At 46.8% G+C, this 24,891-nt stretch overlaps 1 protein-coding gene across 1 annotated transcript in view; it reads left to right on the top strand.

Annotated features, from left to right (window-relative positions):
• Positions 1–7,140: 7,140 nt before the first annotated feature.
• LOC121272951 (solute carrier family 22 member 6-A-like) overlaps positions 7,141–24,891 on the top strand; it is a 29,132-nt gene continuing 11,381 nt past the window's right edge. The window contains exons 1-4 of the mRNA XM_041179851.1: positions 7,141–7,542; positions 9,335–9,438; positions 18,756–18,910; positions 23,124–23,292. Coding sequence (XP_041035785.1) covers positions 7,141–7,542; positions 9,335–9,438; positions 18,756–18,910; positions 23,124–23,292 — 830 coding nt within the window. The remainder of the gene's footprint in view (positions 7,543–9,334; positions 9,439–18,755; positions 18,911–23,123; positions 23,293–24,891) is intronic.

Raw genomic sequence — 24,891 nt, 5'->3', positions numbered from 1 at the left:
CACTATTCCTCTTTTTCAAGCAATCTCGCATTCACTTTCAAAAGAATTTCTAGGCTTCGTATCAACAGCTCTACAGAGATCGCCCCAGTCTCTCCACCGTCTGTGAAAGGAAGCTGCTGCATCCACAGTCTCTGCCGACATAACAAATCTCAAACAGGGCAGTGAGAGACGTGCTAAAAGGGCCTCAGCAACGCCCAGGGTTTAACACTGTATTCGCGATGCGGCCGCCTCCTGCTGGGAGGTGTGTGGGGTTTTGGGTTTCAGGTGAGAAAAGGAATTTGTTTAGGCGATTTGACAGTGGCCTTGATACTTCCTCTCACCACACACATGAAGAGGGAAGAGAACGAGGCCTCGAGAGAAATGTTGGCCGTTTTCTGTTTGTGATTTTATGACTTCTTTATTTCCAGAGCATTAAAAGATGCCGAAAAAGACAAGGACTCCAAGAGGAGTGAGATCCCACTGCAGGAAACACACATAACACTGATGAAACAGACTGTTTAACCAGACACAGCTCACTCTCAAGAATCAGCCCTCTGAACAACTGCATGATGACAGATCTTATGTAGCATATGTCCAACTTTTCACAACAGCCCATTTGATCACCCATTAACCTGTAATATTTCTCAGACGCATGTTAAACACTAGCTTACTAAGGTATTGACACAAATTCCAGGCACGGTTCACTCTCAACAATCAGCCCTCTGCATGTAGAAATGATAAAGGAGATTCTGTAATCCACGTCCACCTTTTCATAATAGGCCATTCAATGACATATTTTTGATCTGCAATATTTCCAACACACACATTAAACACTGGATTCCTGAGGTGAGAAGGGAAATCTTAAGGTAGAACCACAAGTGATATGTTTAGACCGTCTCAATCTAGATTTCACACTTTTTATATGATTTTAAGAAATATTATTTGTGCTTACCACACTTGCCCAGTTGCTCAACTGTTAAAACACAATTTTGAATTGAACAACATTGGACTGGAATCAATCCCAGGTCTATGCTAAGTTACCTGGGTAGGGAAGCTGCCTCAGTGCCCTGGGCCTAGGAAGGGGAACAATCAACTTGTAAAATGTTCTCAACTGTGAGATAAACCTCTACCAAATATTCTGTGATTGCCCATTGTAAGTTTCAATGCAATATTATTAAATAACAATTGCCTGGATGGGATCCATAATTTGATTATTTTCTGTTCAGCTGGCCAATTAGAACTTTTAAGGAAAGAATTTCTGTGGCCTTTAATGTGTATTAGCTCCAGCCAGAAGTACATATATGTCATGTTCTTATAGTGATATAAAGGCACCAAACACTCCAACAACACTCAAGAATCTTGACACTATCCAGGACAAAGCAGCTCACTTGATTGGCACCCCATCCACCAACATTCATTCCCTCCACCACCGACGCACAGTAGCAGCAGTGTGTGTACCATCTACAAGATGCACTGCCGCAACTCACCAAGGCTCCTTCGACAGTACCTTCCAAACCCACGGCCTCTACTACGTAGAAGGTCAAGGGCAGCAGACGCCTGGGAACACCATCACCCGGAGGTTCCCTCCAATCCACTCACCATCCTGACTTAGAATTATATCAGCCATTCCTTCACTATCACTGGGTCAAAGTCCTGGAGCTCCAACCCTAACAGCACTGTGGATGTCCTTTAGGGAAGGAAATCTGCCATCCTTCCCTGGTCTTGCCTACATGTGGCTCCAGACCCATTGCAATGTGGTTGACTCTTAACTGCCCTCTGAAATACCCACTCGATTCAAGGGCAATTAGGGAAGGGCTGCAAATGCTGGCTCTGCCAGTGATGCCCACATCCCATGAAAGAATCAATGAAAAAAAATCACATGGACTGCAGCAGTTCAAGAAGGCAGCTCACCACCACCTTCTCAAGGGCAATTAGGGATGGGCAGTAGATGCTAGCCTAACCAGCGACACCTACATCCCATGAACCAATTAAAAAAAAGGGATTGGATAAACATGTTGTGGGTGCATTGATTGAGACTAGGCACATGAGAACCAAAAAACAAAGGCAGAAAGCTGGAAGACATCAGCAGTGCTTTGCCCAAAGGCAAAGGTGAAATTAAGACTGGATCGCATGACACACTTCCCTTCTAGTGATGTCATGCTGCTATTCCTTAAAGACATACCACAACAGTATAGTTCCTGATGTCACTCACACATTCACATGTAGGCAGAACACATTTATTGCCAATTGCATTTGCCAACTTTGGTCCAGTTAATATTCCATTTAAAAAAAAAGAACAATTTTGCAAGGTTCTGCGCCTGGAACCAAGTCATGCACAATGCCCCACAGAATATTCAAACTTTATAACTTGAGACAGATTTAATCGTAAGGAGTATGGGCATGCTGTTACACATATACACACACAGGGGTAGAGTTTTTTAAATATTAATTTACAGGATGTGGGTGTGGGTGTCGCTGGCTAGGCCACCTTCTTGAGCCGCTGCAGTCCATGTGGTGTAGGTCCACCCGGAATCCTGTTAGGGAGGGAGTTCCACGATTTTGACCCAGCGACAGTGAAGGCACGGCCGATATAGTTCCAAGTCAGGGTGGTGCGTGGCTTGGAGAGGGACTTCCAAGTGGTATCGTTACCGTGTGTTGGCTGCACTTGTCCGTCTAGATGGTCGTGGGTTTGGAAGGTGCTGCCTAAGGGGCCCTGATGGGTTTTGCGCTAGATATTTAAGCTTAATTCGCCCAAAGGCAGCCAAACCACAGCAAAAGATCGCAAACTCTCATGCGCAAGTTCAGCAAAATCAGGTTTCCAAAATCTTTGCACTAATTTCATGAATGTTGGCCAGGACAGAAAATTCAGAGAGGCAGCCAAAAGCCCAATGACTTTAGGCAGAAAAATCCCAGCCATTGCGTCAGGATCTGGCCCTGCCAATAAATCTGACCACGTGTAGCAGATCGAAATAATAACCAGGGAGAAGTTCCGTTTACTGCCAATTGTCCAACTGAACAGCAAAAGAAGAGTTCCGAAGAATTAAGAGTCACGTTGGACTTCAAACGTTTAACTCTGCTCCTCTCTCCACGGATGCTGCCGGACCTGCTGAGTTTATCCAGCACTTTTGTTTCAGGTCTCCAGCATCTGCAGAATTTTGTTTTTTTTTATTTCTGTCAATTGCATCCCTTTGTGGTTCTTCAGGGGTCTGTTAAAATTAATTCTTTTGGCATCAGAAAGCACCTTTTAAAAGACATTAAATATCAAATAACGTTTAATTTATGAAAACCTTACTACTAAGTGGCTCTGTACAGCTTTTATTCTTAATTACTTCAAATCAGGTTATTCTGAGGTGATGGATTGATTGAAGATGTTTTTTTTTGTGATAAACCTAGTTTCACTTGTATCAATCAAATTGCACCAGGTTATTAAATATCTTTTTCATGCAAATTATTTTTTAATAAAAATTATGCTCTAAAACACTGCCCGGTTGCATTGGGTCAGGGATGATTTTCCATCGGTAACCACGCAAATGATCTTGAGCAGAAACTTGAACGAAGAAGTCAGTTCAGGAAATTGGTGTAATCCTTGGCCCCTTCCAAACCTGCAACCTCCACCACTCAGAAGGACAAGGGCGGCAGACGCATGGGAACACCACCACCTGGAAGTTCTCCTCCAAGCCACTCGCCATCCTGACTTGGAAATATATCGACCGTTCCTTCAATGTCGCTGGGTCAAAATCCTGGAACTCCCTCCCTAACAGCACGGTGGGTGTACCTACACCACACGGGCTGCAGCAGTTCAAGAAGGCGGCTCAACACCCCTTCTCAAGGGGGCAATTAGGGGTGGCCAATAAATGCTGACCTAGCCAACGATGCCCACATCCCATGAAAGAGTAAGAATAAGAGTAAGAGTAAGAAATAAATGCAGGGAACAGCTGTGGGAAAATGAAGAAAGCAGGATAAAGTTGTGTCGTGGGAAGTAATAATGACAAAAGGCAGTAACTGTGATGAAAGTTTTTGCCTCTAGCAACTTTTCAGACAGTGAGTTCCAGCCCTACCATTCCCCAGGTGAAAGACTTGTCCTCAACTCCCTGCTAATCCTTCTACCAATTACTTTAAATTTACTTAAGAGATGGTAGCATATTGGTCATGTCACTGGTACTAGGAATCTAGAAGTCCAAGCTAATGCTCTGGGGACAAGGGTTCAAATCCCACCAAAGCAGCTGGTGGAATTCAAATTCAATTAATAGATCAGGAATTATAAAGCTAGTCTCAGTAATAGTGACCATGAAACTATCATCAATTGTTATAAAAACCCCATCTGGTTCACTAATGTCCCCTTTAGGGAAGGAGATCTGCCATCCTTACTCGGTCTGGTCTACATGTGACTTCAGGCCCACAGCAATGTGGTTGACTCTTAACTGTACCCTGAAATGGCTGAGCATGCCACTTAGTTCAAGGGCAATTAGGGATGGGCAATAAATGTTGGCCTTGCCAGTGATGCTCACATCCTGTGAAAGAACTGTAACCAGAATACTGAAAATTACCTGTGTTTTGCCATAAAAAGTGCTTTCACTGCCTTTAGTGCACTGTCAATAATGTGGTATTGGGAAAAGAAAGTCACAAGCCAACAAAAGCACTTTAATGCGCAATGGACAAGTACGATATCCTTCAATCATCACCTTACTTTACTCCAACAATGCCATCTATGACGGTATAAGCAGCAGGAATTCACCTTTGGGGGTTAAATACCTTGTTTAATCTATTAACTTTCTTGGACTCACTCGACCTCCGGACTCCGTTACCTCCTGTGTCGTTCCACCAAGAGGTTGGGTTTCCTGTGTGCCAAGATCTACTCCGGTCACGCCAACCTCCTCGTCTAAAACCCTAATGCTGTCCAGGAGTTGAATGTTCTTTCCGTGAGTGTAGAGTGCTTCAAATACCTCTCATAAGCCAAAACATCTCACCTTGCAACGTTTCTCTCAGCTCTAACTTCCCTCCGTGGAGGCATTTCTAACCCTTCACTGTTTTTGCTATATTACGCAACTTTGGACTCTTTTTGCTCTCTTATTCTAACTATGCAATATTAGCTGCTCATACTGGGATTGCAGCCAGTCCTGAAGAAGGAATTCAGCAAGGAGCTCAGACTTTGAAGAGAGTTCGGGCCAGGCTGGCAGGCCCCCAGCAAGTTGGGGGGGGGGTGGCAAATGGGGGAGGGGGGGAGCAGTGCCAGGATGGACAGCGTGGGAGGTGGAGGGTGAACATGGAGTTGGCAAGACCTGGGGTGGGGTGGCGGGGTGCGGGATGGCCCGATGGGTACAGGGGGCCTGAAAAGGATGCACCCCATCCATCCCCCACCAACTTGACCATTAATTGGCCACTTAAGGGCCTCAATTGAGATCCAGAAGGTGCCCACACACAAACTGACTCTCACTGGGGTATGGGTTCCACATTCACTGACTCTCAATGGGATATGGGTTCCACACACATTGACTCTCAGTCGGGTACGGGTTCCACAAATACTGACGGTCACTGGGGTACAGGTCCTATGCACACTAACTCTCACTGGGGTACGGGTTCCACACACACTAACTCTCACTGGAGTACGGGTTCCACACACACTGACTCTCACTGGGGTATGATTCCACACACATTGATACTCACTGGAGTACAGGACCCGCACCCACTGACTCTCACTGGGGTATGGGTCCACACACTGACTCTCACTGGGGTACAGGGCCCACACACACTGACTCTCACTGGGATACGGGTCCCACACACACTGACTCTCACTGGGGTACAGGGACCATACACACACTCTCACTGGGGTACGGGTCCCACACACACTGACTCTCACTGGGGTACAGGGACCATACACACACTCTCACTGGGGTACAGGGCCCACACACACTGACTCTCACTGGGGTACAGGGCCCACACACACTGACTCTCACTGGGGTACGGGTCCCACACACACTGACTCTCACTGGGGTATGATTCCACACACAATGACTCTCACTGGGATACAGGTCCCACACACACTGACTCTCACTGGGGTATGGGTCCACACACTGACTCTCACTGGGGTACAGGGCCCACACACACTGACTCTCACTGGGATACGGGTCCCACACACACTGACTCTCACTGGGGTACAGGGACCATACACACACTCTCACTGGGGTACGGGTCCCACACACACTGACTCTCACTGGGATACGAGTCCCACACACACTGACTCTCACTGGGGTACAGGGACCATACACACACTCTCACTGGGGTACAGGGCCCACACACAGTGACTCCCACTGGGATACGGGTCCCACACACACTGACTCTCACTGGGGTACAGGGACCATACACACACTCTCACTGGGGTACAGGGCCCACACACACTGACTCTCACTGGGGTATGGGTCCCACACACACTGACTCTCACTGGGGTACGGGTCCCACACACACTGACTCTCACTGGGGTACAGGGCCCACACACACTGACTCTCACTGGGGTATGGGTCCCACACACACTGACTCTCATTGGGGTATGGGTCCCACACACACTGAAGACCAATTTTACTGCCAATAACTGCCAACCATCCCCAGTATGGCTATAAAAGCCAGCCACAAGCTTGGGTTTTAGGAGTCTACTGATTATAGGAAGACTGAGGCCGGTAAAAAGTTTCACTATCCTTTCATCCAATTGCAAACAGCTTCAACAGATGACGCTTCAATCATTTTTCTCCCCCTCCATCTGTTTTGATTTCAGCTACTTCAGTTGTTTTGACCTGAAATACTTCTGGAAAGACGGGGCCATTGGTGAGTGAGGACACTGAGAAGGTGGTACTTTGTCTATTTCAGGGAATTGATTGATCAGACTTTATAAATGTTGGTGACAAGTACACCATTGAATTGACCACTGACTCTCCCAAACCCCCACATGGGCTTCCTCTCATAGTGTCCAAACTCATTAAACCAGGTTAATCAATTTGGAGTGAAAAAGTAACTCTGTTATCACCTGATTAAACATTACTCAATGTATGGATTAATGATCAGTTCAGCCCAAGGCACACTGTCTCGGCATCAGACTCTCCGTCAGTGTCACAATCTCTCGGTCAGTAATAGTCATTCCTCCATCAGTGTCTCCATTGCTGAGCCGCAGTCATGAGCTTCGGTGACATCTTGGAGGATGTTGGCAGCATTGGAAAATTCCAAATCATCTACGTTTCCTTACTGGCATGCCCAGCTTTGATCTTGACTATGCACAACCTGCTTCAGAACTTTTTGGCTGCTGTACCCGACCATCACTGCCGGGTCCGTTTGGAAGTGAACGGCTCGAGACCCGCCAACGCTACAACCACGCTGCAGGCACAGGAGCTTCTCCGCGCTTTCATCCCTCTGGACCGGAATCAGCAGCCGGAGCAATGCCGTGTGTATTCCTCACCTCAGTGGCACCTGCTGGACCCCAACGCGACCTGGCGAAACACAACCGAGTACGACACGCAGATATGCACTGACGGGTGGACGTACGACCGCTCCCAGTTCAAAACCACGGTTGTCACAGAGGTACGCCTGAGAACGTTTGTTTGGTAAAGGTTTCAAGAACTTTATGTGTAATGTGGACCTGAAGGAAGGTCTGTGAATGGATCGGTTTACACTGGGATAGCCTCACATCCACGAGGAGTTCCCAATCAAACATCTGGGAATATGTGCATGATCTTATTGAATGGCGGAGCAGGCTCAAGGGGCCGAATGGCCTACTCCTGCTCCTAATTCATATGTTCTTTCCTACTCTAGTTGCTGGTGAATAAATTGTGATTCTCTGCAGTTATAAGGTGAAAAAGTAAAATTTCCCTGTACAACATCTGTTGGGTGTGATGTGTTTGCAGAACGGCACTGTTTATATTTTTAAATTCTCATGTGCATTGCCCAGCTTCAGCCCAAAGGGTAAAGTGATCGCAGTTGTGGTAATAAGCCATAAAGACGAGAGGATTCCATGCTTCCTTTTTGCATTGAATTGGCTAATCTCAGTGGGGGTGGCGCGACAACAGCTCTGTTATAGGGAGAGGATAGAGCAGCCAAGGGAGCTCCTCGGGTGGGATATTCCTTTCGGGTCGGTGGGGGGGGGTGTGGATGGGGCGGAAAACATTCGCTGGTCCCAATTCTGATGGGGGTGCCTCCTTGGTTAGCCTGCGATGGGTTCGACAGCCAATTGGCAGCTGTAGGGACCGGGAATAGAGGCAGGGTTGCAATGAAGGCCCGAATCATGCATTATCGTGGCTTCCGCTCCATTAGAGTTGGCTGCCGTTGGAACGATGTCTCAGCAGAGACCGAGGTCAGGATCCTGGAGCAGGGCAGCACCCCCCCAACCGCCCCCCCCCCCGATTCAGTGATGTGAACCTCAAGCTCCTCTTTGAAGCCACAAGGAGGAGAACAGGGGGAGGCGGTGGCCCAGTATTATTGTCCCTGGACCCAGGCTAATGCTCTGGGGACCTGGGTTTGAATCCTCCAACAGCAGATGGTGGCATTTTGAATTCAATAAAAATCTGGGATTAAAAGTTCCATGAAACCATTGTCAATGTTGTAAAAACCCATCTGGTTCACTAATGTACCCTTTAGGGAAGGAAATCTGCTGTTCTTACCCGGTCCATCCTACAAGTGACTCCGGACCCACAGCAATGTGGTCGACTCTTAAATGCCCTCTGAACAAGGGCAATTGGGGATGGGCAATAAATGCCAGCGACACCCACATCCCATGAATATGTTTAAAAATGGGTCACTGGGATCTCTCTCGCTTGCAAATATGCACTTTTTGTCTTTTGTAGAACAATGTAAACATTGGTACTTCAAGCCAGATGTGTGAGCCTCCTTTTAATAACTAGAACCAGGGGACATGGTTTGAAAATAAAGGGCCTCCCATTTAAGACAGAGATGGGAAGAATTTTTTTTTCTCTCAGAGGGTCGAGCGTGCATCTTTGGAACTCTCTTCCCCAGAGAGCGGTGGAGGCAGGGTCACTGAATATTTTTAAGGCAGAGGTCGATAGATTCTTGACTAACAAGGGGGGGTCAAAGGTTACCGGGGGGTAGGCAGAATGTGGAGTTGAGGCCACAATCAGGTTAGCCATGATTTATTGAATGGCGGAATAGGCTCAAGATGCTGAATGGCCTACTCCTGCTCCTAATTCATACGTTCATATCTACTCTAAATCTGGTGAATAAATTGATTCCTTACAGTTATAAGGTGAAAAAGTAAAATTTCCCTGTACGACATCTGTTGGGTGTGTTGTGTTTGCAGAACCAGTACTGTTTATATTTTTAAAATTCTCAATAACTATCAGCTCCATTCTTGTTTTGACAGTGGGATCTGGTGTGCGATCAGAAATCTCTGAAATGGATCTTGCAATCAGTCTACATGGCTGGCTTGCTGATGGGAGCCATAATACTGGGCAGACTTTCGGACAAGTAAGAGGGGCAGGGTGTGTTAGGCTACGCTGTACTGTCGAGTTGGTGTGTTGGCCCAGAATCTCTGGAATTGACACCATTCCCTGCCCAATTTTTCAGCAAGTGGTGCTGGGAAATCCTTCGCCATACTATCTATCCAGTGTTGCCAGCCCCTCCAGGACTGGCCTGGAGTCTCCAGGAATTGAAGATCAATCTCCAGGACACATCTGTGTGGCAGCCCTGGAGAAAAAACATCAGGACATTAAAAAAAAATTCTTTCTTCTTTGAATATTTCTCTTTACCAGGTATAAAAATATTGAAAATGGGAGGGGTGGGGGAAAGGCTGTTGAGCTGACAGTCAAGCATCATCCAACTGGGCAATGAGGCTTTTTGCTTTCCAATTGGTGCAGGAAGGCCGTACGTCACAAGGATGGATAGGTTGGCCACCTAATGGCTGGCGTATGAGGGTAGGTCATGTGATGACTGTGATGCATTGAAGACAGCTCAGATGAAGTTTACTAGATTGATACCTGGAATGAGCGGGTTGTCTTATGAGGAAAGGTTGGACAGACTGGGCTTGTTTCCACTGGAGTTTAGAAGAGTGAGGGGTGATTTGATTGAAGGATACAAGATCTTGAACAGTCTTGACAAGGTGGACGTGGAAAGGATGCTTCCTCTTGTGGGTGAGTTCAGAACAAGGGGGGGGGTCACTGTTTTAAAATTTTAGGACAGAGATAAAGAGAAATTTTTTCTCTCAGAGGGTTGTGCTACTTTGGAACTCTCGGCCTCAGAAGGCGGTGGAGGCAGGGTCACTGAATATTTTTAAGGCGGAGTTACATAGATTCTTGTTAGGCAAGGGGATCAAAGATTATCGGGGGCAGATGGGAGTGTGGAAATCGAAACACAAACAGATCAGCCATGATCTTATTGAATGGCGGAGCAGGCTCAAGAGGCCAAATAGCCCACTTCTGCTCTTATTTCGTACATTCAAAGCCTCCAGGATACATTTAATCATAGCCGGCAACCTTAGTACTATGCTACAGCTGCCTACGTATCCTGGAACCCCCAGATCCAAAATGGCTGTTGTAATTTGTATCCTTTGCATGGTGGATGCAATGATGCCTGTTTCACTCAGACATCCGGCATGTTTACTGATGATAACAGCCCCTGAGTGTTTTATACTCTGGGTGGACCAGGTGGACTCTCAGGGAACAGCCTTGCACCAACCAAAGGAGAGGCCCCAGAATTGTTTTACAACAATTTCTGCTTTTTTTTTTAACACCTCTGTCCTAGCTAAATTCCGCCTCCCAATGCACATGCCTGCCCTTGGTGCCTTATTTCCAAAATGGTCCAGCAGATCAACCAGGGATGGCACCACATTTCCGTGATAGGCCCTGCCTCCCTTGTGACATACTCCAGTCAAAGGAGGGAAGAAGATCCCGGCGAGCTGTAGCATGCATTGTATCGAACCTTCAACGTTGGAAACATCCTGAATCGTTTTACGGCAGGAGAGAAAAAGAGATAAAAGGAACAGATAACGAGTCACGGTGGGAGAGTCAGCGGTGGGCACCTGAAGCTTGGTTTTTGGGAAGCTCATTAACAAAGGAGAGAAAAGTATTTCTGTGAATTCATTCTCAGGACGTGGGAGTTGTTGGTAAGCCTGGTATTTAATATCCATTCCCAGTTGCTCTGAGAAGGTGGTGGTGAGTCACCTTCTTAAACCAATGCAATCCATGTGGTACTATCCTCATTATTGTCTGTAGTGGTTTGATACAACTGAGGGACCCGCTAGGCCAATTCAGAGGGCAGTTAAGAGTCAACCACGCTGGAATCACATCAAACCGGATAAGGACAGCAGGTTTCTTTCTCTGCAGGGCATTAATGAACCAGTTGGGGTTTGTACAACAATTCACCAGCTTCATGGTGACCTTTGCTGATACCAGCGTCTCTTTTCAAATCCTCGAATTGCCATGATGGCATCTGAACTGGTACCTCCAGGATTACTATTGCAGTAACAGAAAATGCTAGATTACCAGCCCTATAGAGGTGAAGGGATTAGGTACTTCACAGCCTTCTGGACTCAACAGTGAGTTCAACAACTTCAGACCATGAACTCTGTCCTCCATTTTGTATTTTTACCCCTAGTGCTAGTCTGTATCTTGTTCTCATGCTTTGCATTCAAACAGCACTGTCCTTTTTTCTACTATTAACACACTCTGCTATTTTGCTTTCAGACAGTGGTGACCTTTATTCTGCTATTAACACCTGCTCTGGACCAATGTTTTATTCCTTTACTACTATCATTTCCAGTCTCTTTGCCTTTTGTTTCACGATATCTTTGTAATTTAGTCTTCCGTGTCCTCTAATCTATCCATGATCTTCCCTTTTTGCTCCATCTGACCCCCCCACCCACCTTCTTCACCAGCATTAAACCCATCACATTTCAGTCTCTCTTCAGCTATAAAGAAGAGTCATATCAGACTCAAAAAGTTAATCTTAGTTGTCTGGTAGTACAGAATTTGAGTATTGCTGAAAAAAGAGATTTTTTGTCAAAGCTTTTTGCCTTGCACTCATCAGGACAATTCACAAGAATGCCAAATGTAAAGGGAACAACAATTTATACTTTATGAGAAGAGAGTGCTAAGAACCACGCTGACAACCAATTTAAGATTGTCAGTTGGGTTCGCAGTGTGGCGCATTTGCATGTACTGGAAGCTACATATATTAGTGCACAGGGCCCTGTTCTTTGCAGACAGGGTTGGCAAGTGGACTCTGATTGGTAGAGGCATTGCCATGGTGACTGAAAGTTAACTGTGAAGCATTGTTTGAAATTTAAACCAGGCAGCCTGACTCTGATTGGTCAAGGCATTGCCCTGAGGAATGAGTCAGCGAATGGCTATCACTTATTTAGTTTAGCTGAAACAGGTGCAATGTGTGTACATGTTCATTCTGTCTACAAAGAACAGACCCCCGTTTATTAATATATGTAGCCTTCAGCACATGCAAATGTGCCATACTGCGAGCCCAACTGACAATCTTAAATTGGGTGTCATCGTAATTCTTAGCACACTGCAAACGTCGTCCAATCACGGAGTCACACCTAATGCGCAGGATATTACGCGCGGTGACTGGGAGCGGGGCCCACTCGCCAACACGTAAAATGACGCACAGTGATGTCGGGCGGAACCCCTGATGTCACCGCGCCCCATTTAAATCTTCAGGAAGGCGGGGGCGCAGCAAAATCAGCTGCCTGCCCGCCGACCTGTCAATGGCCAATTGAGGCCATTGATAGAGTCAATTAAGTAATTAAAGGACCTGCCCTTAAGGTTGGAGGGCAGGCCAGGAGCCCCGGCATGAATTAGAAATAGCGTCGAACCTCATCCACGGATGGGATGAGGTTTCATGTAGACTTTTTAAAAAATTTAATAAAGTTTTTGTAAAAATTATGGACATGTCCCAACTCATGTGGCAGTGTCACATGAGGGGACATGTTGGGGAAATGTTATTTTTCTATTTTTAGCTTTTTGACATTTAGAGCTGATCTCCCTGAGGCTGCACTTAGTCTCAGGGAGATGAGTGCGCTCTATCATGCGCATGCACGAAAGTGCACACTCTCGCTTTTGAGATTTCACCCCCCCCCCCAACAGGGAGCGCATGGCGCTTCTGTGCGGACTTCACGCTGGACGGGCCTTAATTGGCCTGCCCACCTAAAATGATGCTGCCACCCCTAATCGGGGGCGCCGATCGGAAGTGCGTCTGTGCACGCCCGCCTTTCAACTTTGCCCCCGACCGGGGGATGATGCTGCCCAATGTTGGGCATTGTGTTTTGAGTTTTACAAGCACAGGCTGGTTGGGCACGGACCATACCTTGCCCATTGTGAACAGTAGCTGAGACATGCTGTTTGATATGATCTGCCAGTCTTTGGGACGTACGGCCTACTCATCTAGCATCACTGTGGTACTGAAATTCATGTACCACATAAGTTGTTGTTCCCTTTATATTTGGTATTCTTGTGGATTGTCCTGATGAGTGCAAGACAAAATGCTTCAACAAAATATGTCTCTTTGTTTCAGCATTACTAATGTTAACTCTGTTTCTCTCTCCACAGATGCTGCCAGACCTGCTGAGTGTTTTTCCAGCACTTGGTGTTTTTATCATAGAGGTGAAGGGGTTTAGAAGGGAGATTCCAAAGGGTAGGGTCAAGGTGGCTTAACGGGTCAAAGGGAAAGGCGGAGGGAATGTAGAAAAGGCCAGGGTGGGATGATCAATGAGTATAAGAAACAACTTCACACTGCACGAGGTTGCACAGACAGTTCGAAATGGTGGCGTAGAGAGACATGAAGACAAAGACAAAGAAGTTAAATTCACTGCACTGGGTGACAGGGAGTCAATGTAAGTCAGCGAGATGGGGTGATGGGTGAGTGGGACTTACTGTGGGACAGAATAAAATTATGGTGAAGGATGTGGCATGGACAAGGAGGAGAGTGGGGAGATGGCGTCTAGAATGACAACATTGTGGAAAGGGGCTTCCGTGGCCGCGGAGGGAACACAGGACCAGGCATGGAAAGATCATGAAGGTCTTGGTGATGGGACGGGGTATCTTATTCTCCAAAGAACTGCGGCAGGCTTAGACCTCCTTTTCCTCAAATGCCTGAAGCCCACGGGTCATGCTTCAGAAAGGTAGGTGACCTAAATTGACTCTGAGTGAAGGCAGGTGTACTTTTAAATCTGCAGCTGCCTCTCTGAACAGAAGAGGGGCAAAATACACCCTTGCCCCTATCCCCCACACCCAGTGAAAATGGCGGATGCTGGCTTGTGGGGGCAGGACTTCTGGATTTAGGGCTCTGGCGCCATTTTGTCTAAGGCCCAGAGCCCTTCCACCCTGACGTACATTCAGGCCCAAGGTTGGCCACTTGCTCAAAGTGCCAGGTTGTGTTCAGTGGACAGTGGAAGCGATGGCCCAGCATTCAGGAAAGTGGGGGTGGGGGGGTGTGCTGGGGAAGGTAGGGAAAGGTTGCTCTTGCTGTAACAATTCAGTGCTGGCTCACCGTGTGTTTGCTGATAGCTGGTATTTACATCTCTACAAGCTGCAGAGGTTCTGTACAAGACTAATTAAACACTGAACTGAACATGCTCCAAACAATAATCAAGAGAAAAACAGAATTACCTGGAAAAACTCAGCAGGTCTGGCAGCATCGGTGGAGAGGAAAAGAGTTGACGTTTCGAGTCCTCATGACCCTTCGACAGAAATTGAGTTCGAGTCCAAGAAAGAGTTGAAATATAAGCTGGTTTAAGGTGTGTGGGGAGGTGGGGGGAGAGAGAGAGAAAGAGAAGTGGAGGGGGTTGGTGTGGTTGTAGGGACAAACAAGCAGTGATAGAAGCAGATCATCAAAAGATGTCACAAACAACAGAACAAAAGAACACATAGGTGTTAAAGTTGGTGATATTATCTAAACGAATATGCTAATTAAGAATGGATGGTAGGGCACTCAAGGTATAGCTCTAGTGGGGGTGGGGAGAGCATAAAAGATTTAAAAATATTTAAAAATAATGGAAATAGGTGGGAAAAGAAAAATCTATATAATTTATTGGAAAAAAACAAAAGGAAGGGGGAAACAGAAAGGGGGTGGGGATGGAGGAGGGAGCTCAAGACCTAAAGTTGTTGAATTCAATATTCAGTCCGGAAGACTGTAAAGTGCCTAGTCGGAAGATGAGGTGCTGTTCCTCCAGTTTGCGTTGGGCTTCACTGGAACAATGCAGCAAGCCAAGGACAGACATGTGGGCAAGAGAGCAGGGTGGAGTGTTAAAATGGCAAGCGACAGGGAGGTTTGGCTCATTCTTGCGGACAGACCGCAGGTGTTCTGCAAAGCGGTCGCCCAGTTTACGTTTGGTCTCTCCAATGTAGAGGAGACGACATTGGGAGCAACGAATGCAGTAGACTAAGTTGGGGGAAATGCAAGTGAAACGCTGCTTCACTTGAAAGGAGTGTTTGGGCCCTTGGACGGTGAGGAGAGAGGAAGTGAAGGGGCAGGTGTTGCATCTTTTGCGTGGGCATGGGGTGGTGCCATAGGAGGGGGTTGAGGAGTAGGGGGTGAAGTAGGAGTGGACCAGGGTGTCCCAGAGGGAGTGATCCCTACGGAATGCCGATAGGGGGGTGAAGGGAAGATGTGTTTAGTGGTGGCATCATGCTGGAGTTGGCGGAAATGGCGGAGGATGATCCTTTGAATGCGGAGGCTGGTGGGGTGATAAGTGAGGACAAGGGGGACCCTATCATGTTTCTGGGAGGGAGGAGAAGGCGTGAAGGCTGATGCATGGGAGATGGGCTGGACACGGTTGAGGGCCCTGTCAACGACCGTGGGTGGAAAACCTCGGTTAAGGAAGAAGGAGGACATGTCAGAGGAACTGTTTTCGAAGGTAGCATCATCGGAACAGATGCGACGGAGGCAAAGGAACTGAGAGAATGGGATGGAGTCCTTACAGGAAGCGGGGTGTGAGGAGCTGTAGTCGAGGTAGCTGTGGGAGTCGGTGGGTTTGTAATGGATATTGGTGGACAGTCTGTCACCAGAGATTGAGACAGAGAGGTCAAGGAAGGGAAGGGAAGTGTCAGAGATGGACCACGTGAAAATGATGGAGGGGTGGAGATTGGAAGCAAAATTAATAAATTTTTCCAAGTCCCGACGAGAGCATGAAGCAGCACCGAAGTAATCATCGATGTACCGGAGAAAGAGTTGTGGAAGGGGGCCGGAGTAGGACTGGAACAAGGAATGTTCCACATACCTCATAAAGAGACAGGCATAGCTGGGGCCCATGCGGGTATCCATAGCCACACCTTTTATTTGGAGGAAGTGAGAGGAGTTAAAGGAGAAATTGTTCAGTGTGAGAACAAGTTCAGCCAGACGGAGGAGAGTAGTGATGAATGGGGATTGTTCGGGCCTCTGTTCGAGGAAGAAGCTAAGGGCCCTCAGACCATCCTGGTGGGGGATGGAGGTGTAGAGGGATTAGACGTCCATGGTGAAGAGGAAGCGGTTGGGGCCAGGGCTGTCCAGGTTTCCAGGACTGTCACTGACCTCATCTCCTCTGGGGATCTTCCTCCCACAGCTTCCAACCTGATAGTCGCCCAACCTCGGACGGCCCACTTCTATCTCCTACCCAAAATCCACAAACAGAACTGCCCCGGTAGACCGATCGTCTCAGCTTGCTCCTGCCCCACAGAACTCATTTCTCGTTATCTTGACTCCCTTCTCTCTCCCCTTGTCCAGTCCCTTCCCACCTACAACCGTGATTCCTCTGACACCTTACGTCACATCAACAATTTCCAGTTCCCTGGCCCCAACCGCTTCCTCTTCACCATGGACGTCCAATCCCTCTACACCTCCATCCCCCACCAGGATGGTCTGAGGGCCTTTAGCTTCTTCCTCGAACAGAGGCCTGAACGATCCCCATCCACCACTACTCTCCTCCGTCTGGCTGAACTTGTTCTCACACTGAACAATTTCTCCTTCAACTTCTCTCACTTCCTCCAAATAAAAGGTGTGGCTATGGGTACCCGCATGGGCCCCAGCTATGCCTGTCTCTTTATGGGGTATGTGGAACATTTCTTGTTCCAGTCCTATTCCGGCTCCCTTCCACAACTCTTTCTCCGGTACATCGATGATTACTTCGGTGCTGCTTCATGCTCTCGTCGGGACTTGGAAAAATTTATTAATTTTGCTTCCAATCTCCACCCCTCCATCATTTTCACGTGGTCCATCTCTGACACTTCCCTTCCCTTCCTTGACCTCTCTGTCTCAATCTCTGGTGATAGACTGTTCACCAATATCCATTACAAACCCACCGACTCCCACAGCTACCTCGACTACAGCTCCTCACACCCCGCTTCCTGTAAGGACTCCATCCCATTCTCTCAGTTCCTTTGCCTCCGTCGCATCTGTTCTGATGATGCTACCTTCGAAAACAGTTCCTCTGACATGTCCTCCTTCTTCCTTAACCGAGGTTTTCCACCCACGGTCGTTGACAGGGCCCTCAACCGTGTCCGGCCCATCTCCCGCGCATCTGCCCTCACGCCTTCTCCTCCCTCCCAGAAACATGATAGGGTCCCCCCTGTCCTCACTTATCACCCCACCAGCCTCCGCATTCAAAGGATCATTCTCCGCCATTTCCGCCAACTCCAGCATGATGCCACCACTAAACACATCTTCCCTTCACCCCCCCTATCGGCATTCCGTAGGGATCGCTCCCTCCGGGACACCCTGGTCCACTCCTCCTTCACCCCCTACTCCTCAACCCCCTCCTATGGCACCACCCCATGCCCACGCAAAAGATGCAACACCTGCCCCTTCACTTCCTCTCTCCTCACCGTCCAAGGGCCCAAACACTCCTTTCAAGTGAAGCAGCGTTTCACTTGCATTTCCCCCAACTTAGTCTACTGCATTCGTTGCTCCCAATGTCGTCTCCTCTACATTGGAGAGACCAAACGTAAACTGGGCGACCGCTTTGCAGAACACCTGCGGTCTGTCCGCAAGAATGAGCCAAACCTCCCTGTCGCTTGCCATTTTAACACTCCACCCTGCTCTCTTGCCCACATGTCTGTCCTTGGCTTGCTGCATTGTTCCAGTGAAGCCCAACGCAAACTGGAGGAACAACACCTCACCTTCCGACTAGGCACTTTACAGCCTTCCGGACTGAATATTGAATTCAACAACTTTAGGTCTTGAGCTCCCTCCTCCATCCCCACCCCCTTTCTGTTTCCCCCTTCCTTTTGTTTTTTTCCAATAAATTATATAGATTTTTCTTTTCCCACCTATTTCCATTATTTTTAAATATTTTTAAATCTTTTATGCTCTCCCCACCCCCACTAGAGCTATACCTTGAGTGCCCTACCATCCATTCTTAATTAGCATATTCGTTTAGATAATATCACCAACTTTAACACCTATGTGTTCTTTTGTTCTGTTGTTTGTGACATCTTTTGATGATCTGCTTCTATCACTGCTTGTTTGTCCCTACAACCACACCAACCCCCTCCACTTCTCTCTCTCTCTGCCCCCCACACACCTTAAACCAGCTTATATTTCAACTCTTTCTTGGACTCGAACTCAAGTTCTGTCGAAGGGTCATGAGGACTCGAAACGTCAACTCTTCTCCACCGATGCTGCCAGACCTGCTGAGTTTTTCCAGGTAATTCTGTTTTTGTTTTGGATTTCCAGCATCCGCAGTTTTTTTGTTTTTATAATAATCAATAGATATAAACAGACCAATGCCTCACCAATATTGTTATATTACACTGTTTAACATGTAATAGTAAAGGTTTATTTTGCCTAATGTTTTTTATTGTTAGGTTTGGGCGGAGGACTCTCTTACTCTGGAGCTACTTCCAGTTGGCAGCCTCTGGGACGTGCGGGGCTTTCTCCACTTCCTACCCCTTGTTCTGCTTCTGGAGGTTCCTCTGCGGAATGGCAACATCTGGAATCATACTTAACACTTTCTCACTCAGTGAGTGAAACGTCTTGTGCTTTTTTGTAGTTGCCTCATGTCGTTACCAAAGGCACCCAGAACTTCTGAGGGTGCCTTGAAATACAAAACACCCACACCACCTTGGCAGTAAGATGGATAAAGCAATAACAGTGGCCACAACACACTCTGCTGGCTAGCATATTCTTTCATGGGATGTGGGCCTCTCTGGCAAGACCAGCATTTGTTGCCCACCCCTAATTGCCCCTTGAACTGAGTGGCTTGCTTGGCCATTTCCAAGGGCAGTTAAGAGTCAACCACATTGCTGTGGGGTCTGGAGTCACATGTAGGCCAGACCGGGTAAGGACGGCAGATTTCCTTCCCTAAGGGGGATTCGTGAACCTGTCTGGTTCACTAATGCCCTTTAGGGAAGGAAGGCAATCTGCCATCCTTATCCAGATGGGTTACAACAATGAATGACAGAGCCAGTTGGCTTTTTACGACTACTGATGATAGTTGCCATAACTTTCAATCCTAGATTTTTATGAATTGAATTCAAATTCCACTAGCTGCCGTGGTGGGATTTGAACCCATATCCCCAGAGCCTCAGCCTGGGCCTCTGTATTACAAGTCCAGTGACATTTCCACCATCTCCATCATATACTAAGTACTGAATTATTCTATACTGAGCTCTTTGGTTTCATTCTTTAAGTAAGCTGCCTAGGTCTGACCTCTCTCTCCAAAGACCTCATCAACTAAACTTGTTCTCTTGTACTCTGCCCAAAGAAAGTGAGGTGGGGCCCCAATCTCTGATCCCTCGCTTATCTGAAGTTTCCAATTATCTGAGCTATGGCTCTCCAAAAGGTAGATTGTTAGCCCATGCTATATATGGGTGATCCACAGCTTCTTCTAGAAAACAACCTACAGCCCTACGTCAGCCTTTAATGGTTATCGAACCATTTTGTTTTGTCACCGTGGCCCAGCATTTCTCTATGTCAAAAGCAGACAGGAGGAGGCTGCCTCTTTGTGAATTAACTCTCATCGGCCCAACATATGAGCATAGGAACAGGAGGAGGCCATTGAGCCCCTCAGGCCTGTTCAGCCAATCAGTGAAATCCTGATTGATCAGCGACCTTACCCCAAATACCCACCTTTGCCCCAAATCCCCTAATACCTTTGGATAACAAAAATCCATAATCTCAGATTTAAAATTAACAATCGACCCAGAATCAATTGCCGTTTGTGGAAGAAAGAGTTCCAAACTTCTCCCACCCTTTGTGTGTGGAAGTGTTTCCTAATCTCACTCCTGAAAGGTCTGCCTCTCATTTTTAGACTTTGTCCCCCGAGTCCGAGACTCCCCAACCAGTGGGAATAGTTTCTCTTTCTCTCTCTCCCCTTTTCTCTTAATATCTTGAAAACTTTGATCAAACTGCCCCTTGACCTTTGAAATTCCTAGAATGGATCTTGAACTTCTCAAACTCAGAGACAGGCGTACTGTCGTTATCTGAGGCTTAGGATACAGACAGTTGGAGGAAACTTCTGCAGGTATGTAGGCTATGGAGGTAAAAGATAAGCCAGTATCGATAAGAACTTACGAATTAGAAGGCCATTCAGCCCTTCGAGCCTGCTCTGCCATTTGATGAGATCATGGCCAATCTAATTGTGGCTTTAACCCCACATTCCCACCTAGTCCCAATAACCTTTGACTCCCTTTTTAGTCAAGAATCTATCTAATTCAGCCTTTAAAATATTCAGTGACCCAGCCTCCACTGCTTTCTGGGGAAGAGTGTTCCACAGGCTAATGATCCTTTGAGAGAAACAATTTCTCTTCATCTCCTTATTTTAAACTGTGCCCCCTAGTTCTAGTCTCTCCCATAAGGGGAAACATCTTCTCAGCATCCACCCTGTCAAGTCCCCTCAGGTTCGTATATGTTTCAATAAGATCGCCACTCATTCTTCTAAACTCCAACAGGTACATTGTAAGATGACCTGCCTCCCCCAATCCCGAGAGAGTGTGTGTGCATGTGTGCGCACGTGCATGTGTGTCAGTTGAGAGGAGAGTCACGCTTGTGAATTAACCCTCATCAGCCTGAAACTGAGTTCGTGTCAGAAGTATGTTAAACTGCAAAACAAAAACTGCTCTTGGGTCAAAGAGCCAATAATCCCGAATCATGATAACTCCCTCATCAAACCAAATGGGCGGCCAGCACTCATGAATCTTGCCCCAAGCACAAACTAGCACCTTCAGGAGCAAACTTAACTTAACAGCAGCCTTATTCACACTGGCATTGTCATTACTAGTTGTTTGACGTGAGTGAAAGCTGCTTCTTGTTCTGTTACCCCATACCACTGAACATCCTTTGCTGTGAGCTTGCGTGGAGTTCACAGTCTGATGGTACAGTGGGCAGGAATTTGGTTAGGTAATTCACAAATCCAGCAAATTGTCGCACAGCCTTCGCATCTGCTGGCTGCTGCATCTCTGTCACAGCTTGCACCTTGCCAAGATCGGGATGAAGCCCTTCCCAGCAAAACACTTACACCCAAAGTGGTTCAGCCTCTTGCACTCAGAGCCACTGCTTTCCCCATGTTGGACGTGCTTCCTTTTCTTTCATGTGGTGTCCTCCTCAATATTTACATCCTATATTCTGGCCTTGATCTTTCTGCTGACCTCCCTGTGGATAGCTCTTCCTTTTCTCCATGGCCTGGTGCTTGGAAGGCTTGATCTGCCCCTCAGCATGGTGCACATCCTCCTCAGTTCTCCCATCACTACTCTTCAGCTGATTATTAATCACCCCAGAGCTTCTGCAAAATGCCAAGAACTTTCTTGCGAGTAGGTTACTCTGTTCTCAGCGGATGTGCTCTCACAGCATGATCTCTTGCTCTTAAAATAATCCTATCTCTGATTAGATCATCCTTCAGTTGTCCAAACTCACAAGACTCAGCTAGACGTCTCAGTGCAGTCACATACTGTTCAATATTTCCCCTCTCTTCCTGAGCTCTGATATTTAACATGTAGCATTCATAAAATACATTAGTAAAGAGTTCAAGGTGTATCTTAAGGCCTCCAAAATTTCACAAGTCTGGCTTTTCTGCTTCTCCGTGAGGTCTAGGGTGCAACACAGCTTGCGGCACTCTTTCCCCAGCACTGCACGATAACAGAGCTACTACTCCTGCTTGTTCCAGTTTCACATCCAACTCTCTGGCAATCTCATGGGGCAGAGTTTTCCCCTCGTTGGGTGGGCACGTGCCCGACCCAAACGAGAGTAAAATAGTGCGCGATGAAGTCGGGCGAACGTCCCAGCGTCATCGCGCACTCTCACGATATTCCGCTCGGTGGGCTCGCCCGAGAGGCGGCAGCACACCCGCCAACAGTTAAGAGGTCCATTAAGGCCCTAAATGTATTAATTAAACAGGGATTTGCGCTGCCTGTCCGATCGATCGGTTGGCCGGTGGGTGGATAGGCCAAGCCCGTGGATGAGCTTTCGACCAGTGATTTTAAAAGACAAAAGCTTTTAAGACTCATTTTAAGGGTCACATGAGGGGACATGTTTTCCTTATTTTACCATTCTTTACCTTTAATGTTAAAAATCTTCAGCTACCTGAAGCAGCTCTGTGCTTTCAGGGAGCTTTCTGTGAGCACAGCCTTTGCACAGGCACTGACTTCCGTTAACTGGCCAGCCAGTGTGAAATCTCGCTCGGGGCCCAATCGCGGGTGGCGGGCGGTGTCACGGCCACACCCAGACTCACTGGCTGCGTCCGACCGACGAGGGGAAAATCCTGCCCATTGTCCTACCACTGAGACTAGAGGAATTTCCTATTCACTCTTAAATCTCCCTTCATTCTCATAGGAGCAGGTACTGAAATATTCGAAGCCATGCTGACTCACCCAGCAGTCCGTATCCTGTACAAAGTTGCAGACTCAAGTCTGAATGATTCTCTGCTGTTTTTTCACAGTGGCTGGCTTTGTTACAGCTGTCAAAATCCACTCAATCGTGCCTCTCACCTCACACCATGTGGCATGTAAAATGGCCACCGGTAAACCCTCGATTTACAAAAGATGGCATCAGAGGTCACATGAGTACGGCAAGCCGCAATGAATTTCTTCAAACGCGGTGTAACTCCCCCATAGAGTCTCCTTTAAAAGTACATTGTCGCTAATGTGATTCACTTTTTTGTCAATTCACTAACAGCAGAAACTGTTCTGTGGCTGCTTTAATTAATTCAATCCTGTGAATCTCTCCTTGTTTTCCTACAGGAGTTGAGTGGATCCCTACAAGATTTCGAACTTATGCTGAAATGGTTAGCAGCTATATTTACACGTCCGGTCAAATTCTCCTGGCTGGCATAGCGCACGGAATCCAACATTGGCGTTGGCTTCAGTTTGCCATCTCTGTTCCGTTTTTCTTCTTCTTGTTTTATTCCTGGTAAAGTCAAACACATTTGGTCTCTTTTGAAAATTGTATCAGAAATAATCGGTCAGTACATATTAGGGAAAGGTTGGAACATTAGAAATAGGAGCAGGAGGAGGCCATTCAACCCACCAGCCAGGGGAAGTATCCTTCCTGCTCCTACCCTGTTGGGCCCTGTAAGAACTTTATATGTTTGAATGAGATCACCTCTCGTTCTTCTAAACTCCAGAGGATAAAGGCCTAGTCTCTTTAATCTCTCCTCACAGGACAGTCCCACCATCCCAGGAAGATATACTGGAACTGACAGTTAGGTAAATGGTACAAGGGACAATAACATAAAAGTCTTAAAACTCACATGTGGGGATTTTCTCAAAACTCAAAAGATGCAAAGTAATGTTCTCTAACCAATCGCCAATATTTAGAAAAGGAGGAGAGTTCATTAGAAATATTGAAATGGTAAATGAGTGACTGGCAACTTGGTGTGAGTGAAATAATGCGAGCTTCACAGATAATGGAGAATACATCTAGAAGAGAAAGGACTGGAGGAGGAGTGACTTGTTGTGAAACTGGGACAAAGAGCCCTAAACAGAACTGGGACACCAGAAGGTAAAACTATTCTGCCCATGGGAGGCGGGAAGTTTATCCTGTCAGACAGCTGTAACGTCAAAGAAAAGGCTCAGTTAACGTTAGATGTATCCTGTAGATGACCGGCATAAGAAAGAGGACAATTTGCTCTGCGAAGAGATGAGAAGGTTACGTGAATAGCAGAAAAAATATTTTAATGAGAGACTTCGATCAGCCAAGCATAAAATTGGGAATTTCAAGTGGTTTGGAGTCAGAGTTGACCCAGTGTGCCAAGGAATTAATGAGGCACAACGCTCAGTTTGTATCTGTAAATGACCCAGAAAATATACAAGAAATGGAAGTGTTAAAGACCAGGAGACCGGCCCATGACTCTTAAACTTCATGAAAATGAAAGAAAATTTAGTAAATAAATTGAAAAGGTTGTTCCAAAACACTCCAGTGGAAGAAATGTGGATCCTTTTTAAAAATTATAACGGTGAACATGCAGAATAAATACTTTCCCAATAATAACCAGCTCAGACCAAACAAATGTGACCAAAACTGGATTAACAAAGAAATTAAAAGTGAGATAAGGAGGACAAACGGCCCCTGTAAATAGCGCAAGGAGAAAGGAGAGGGTCAAAGATGAACCAAAAAACATTGAAACGCTGGAAAACCATTCAGTCTTCGAGCCTGTTCCACCAGTCAACGAGATCATGGCTGATCTGTATCTTCATCACCTGGGTTTCCATATTCTTTGAGCAACAGAGAATGTGAAGAGAACAGTATGGGAAGAGGCAAAAACCATAGAAGTCAAAATGGGCTAGAAAATAAATCTCAGTATAAAATGGTAAGATTCCGATGAATACTTTCACTGAGTATTCAAATAAAAAGAGATAATATTCCCTCTCCAGGAAAGATCCCATGTAAAGTCAATCATTATCTTTACAGTTGACTATATTCTAACACGCTGCTGACATGCCTCCCACGTTCTACCTTCTGAAGCGCTGCTGCCCATGTCCCAACTTGCACAAAATATCTGGTTCACCC

This window comes from Carcharodon carcharias, chromosome 37, assembly GCF_017639515.1.
Source record: "Carcharodon carcharias isolate sCarCar2 chromosome 37, sCarCar2.pri, whole genome shotgun sequence".
NCBI lineage: Eukaryota > Metazoa > Chordata > Chondrichthyes > Lamniformes > Lamnidae > Carcharodon > Carcharodon carcharias.
The sequence above is the reverse complement of the archived record's forward strand: the minus strand, read 5'-3'. Positions and strand labels throughout refer to the sequence as shown.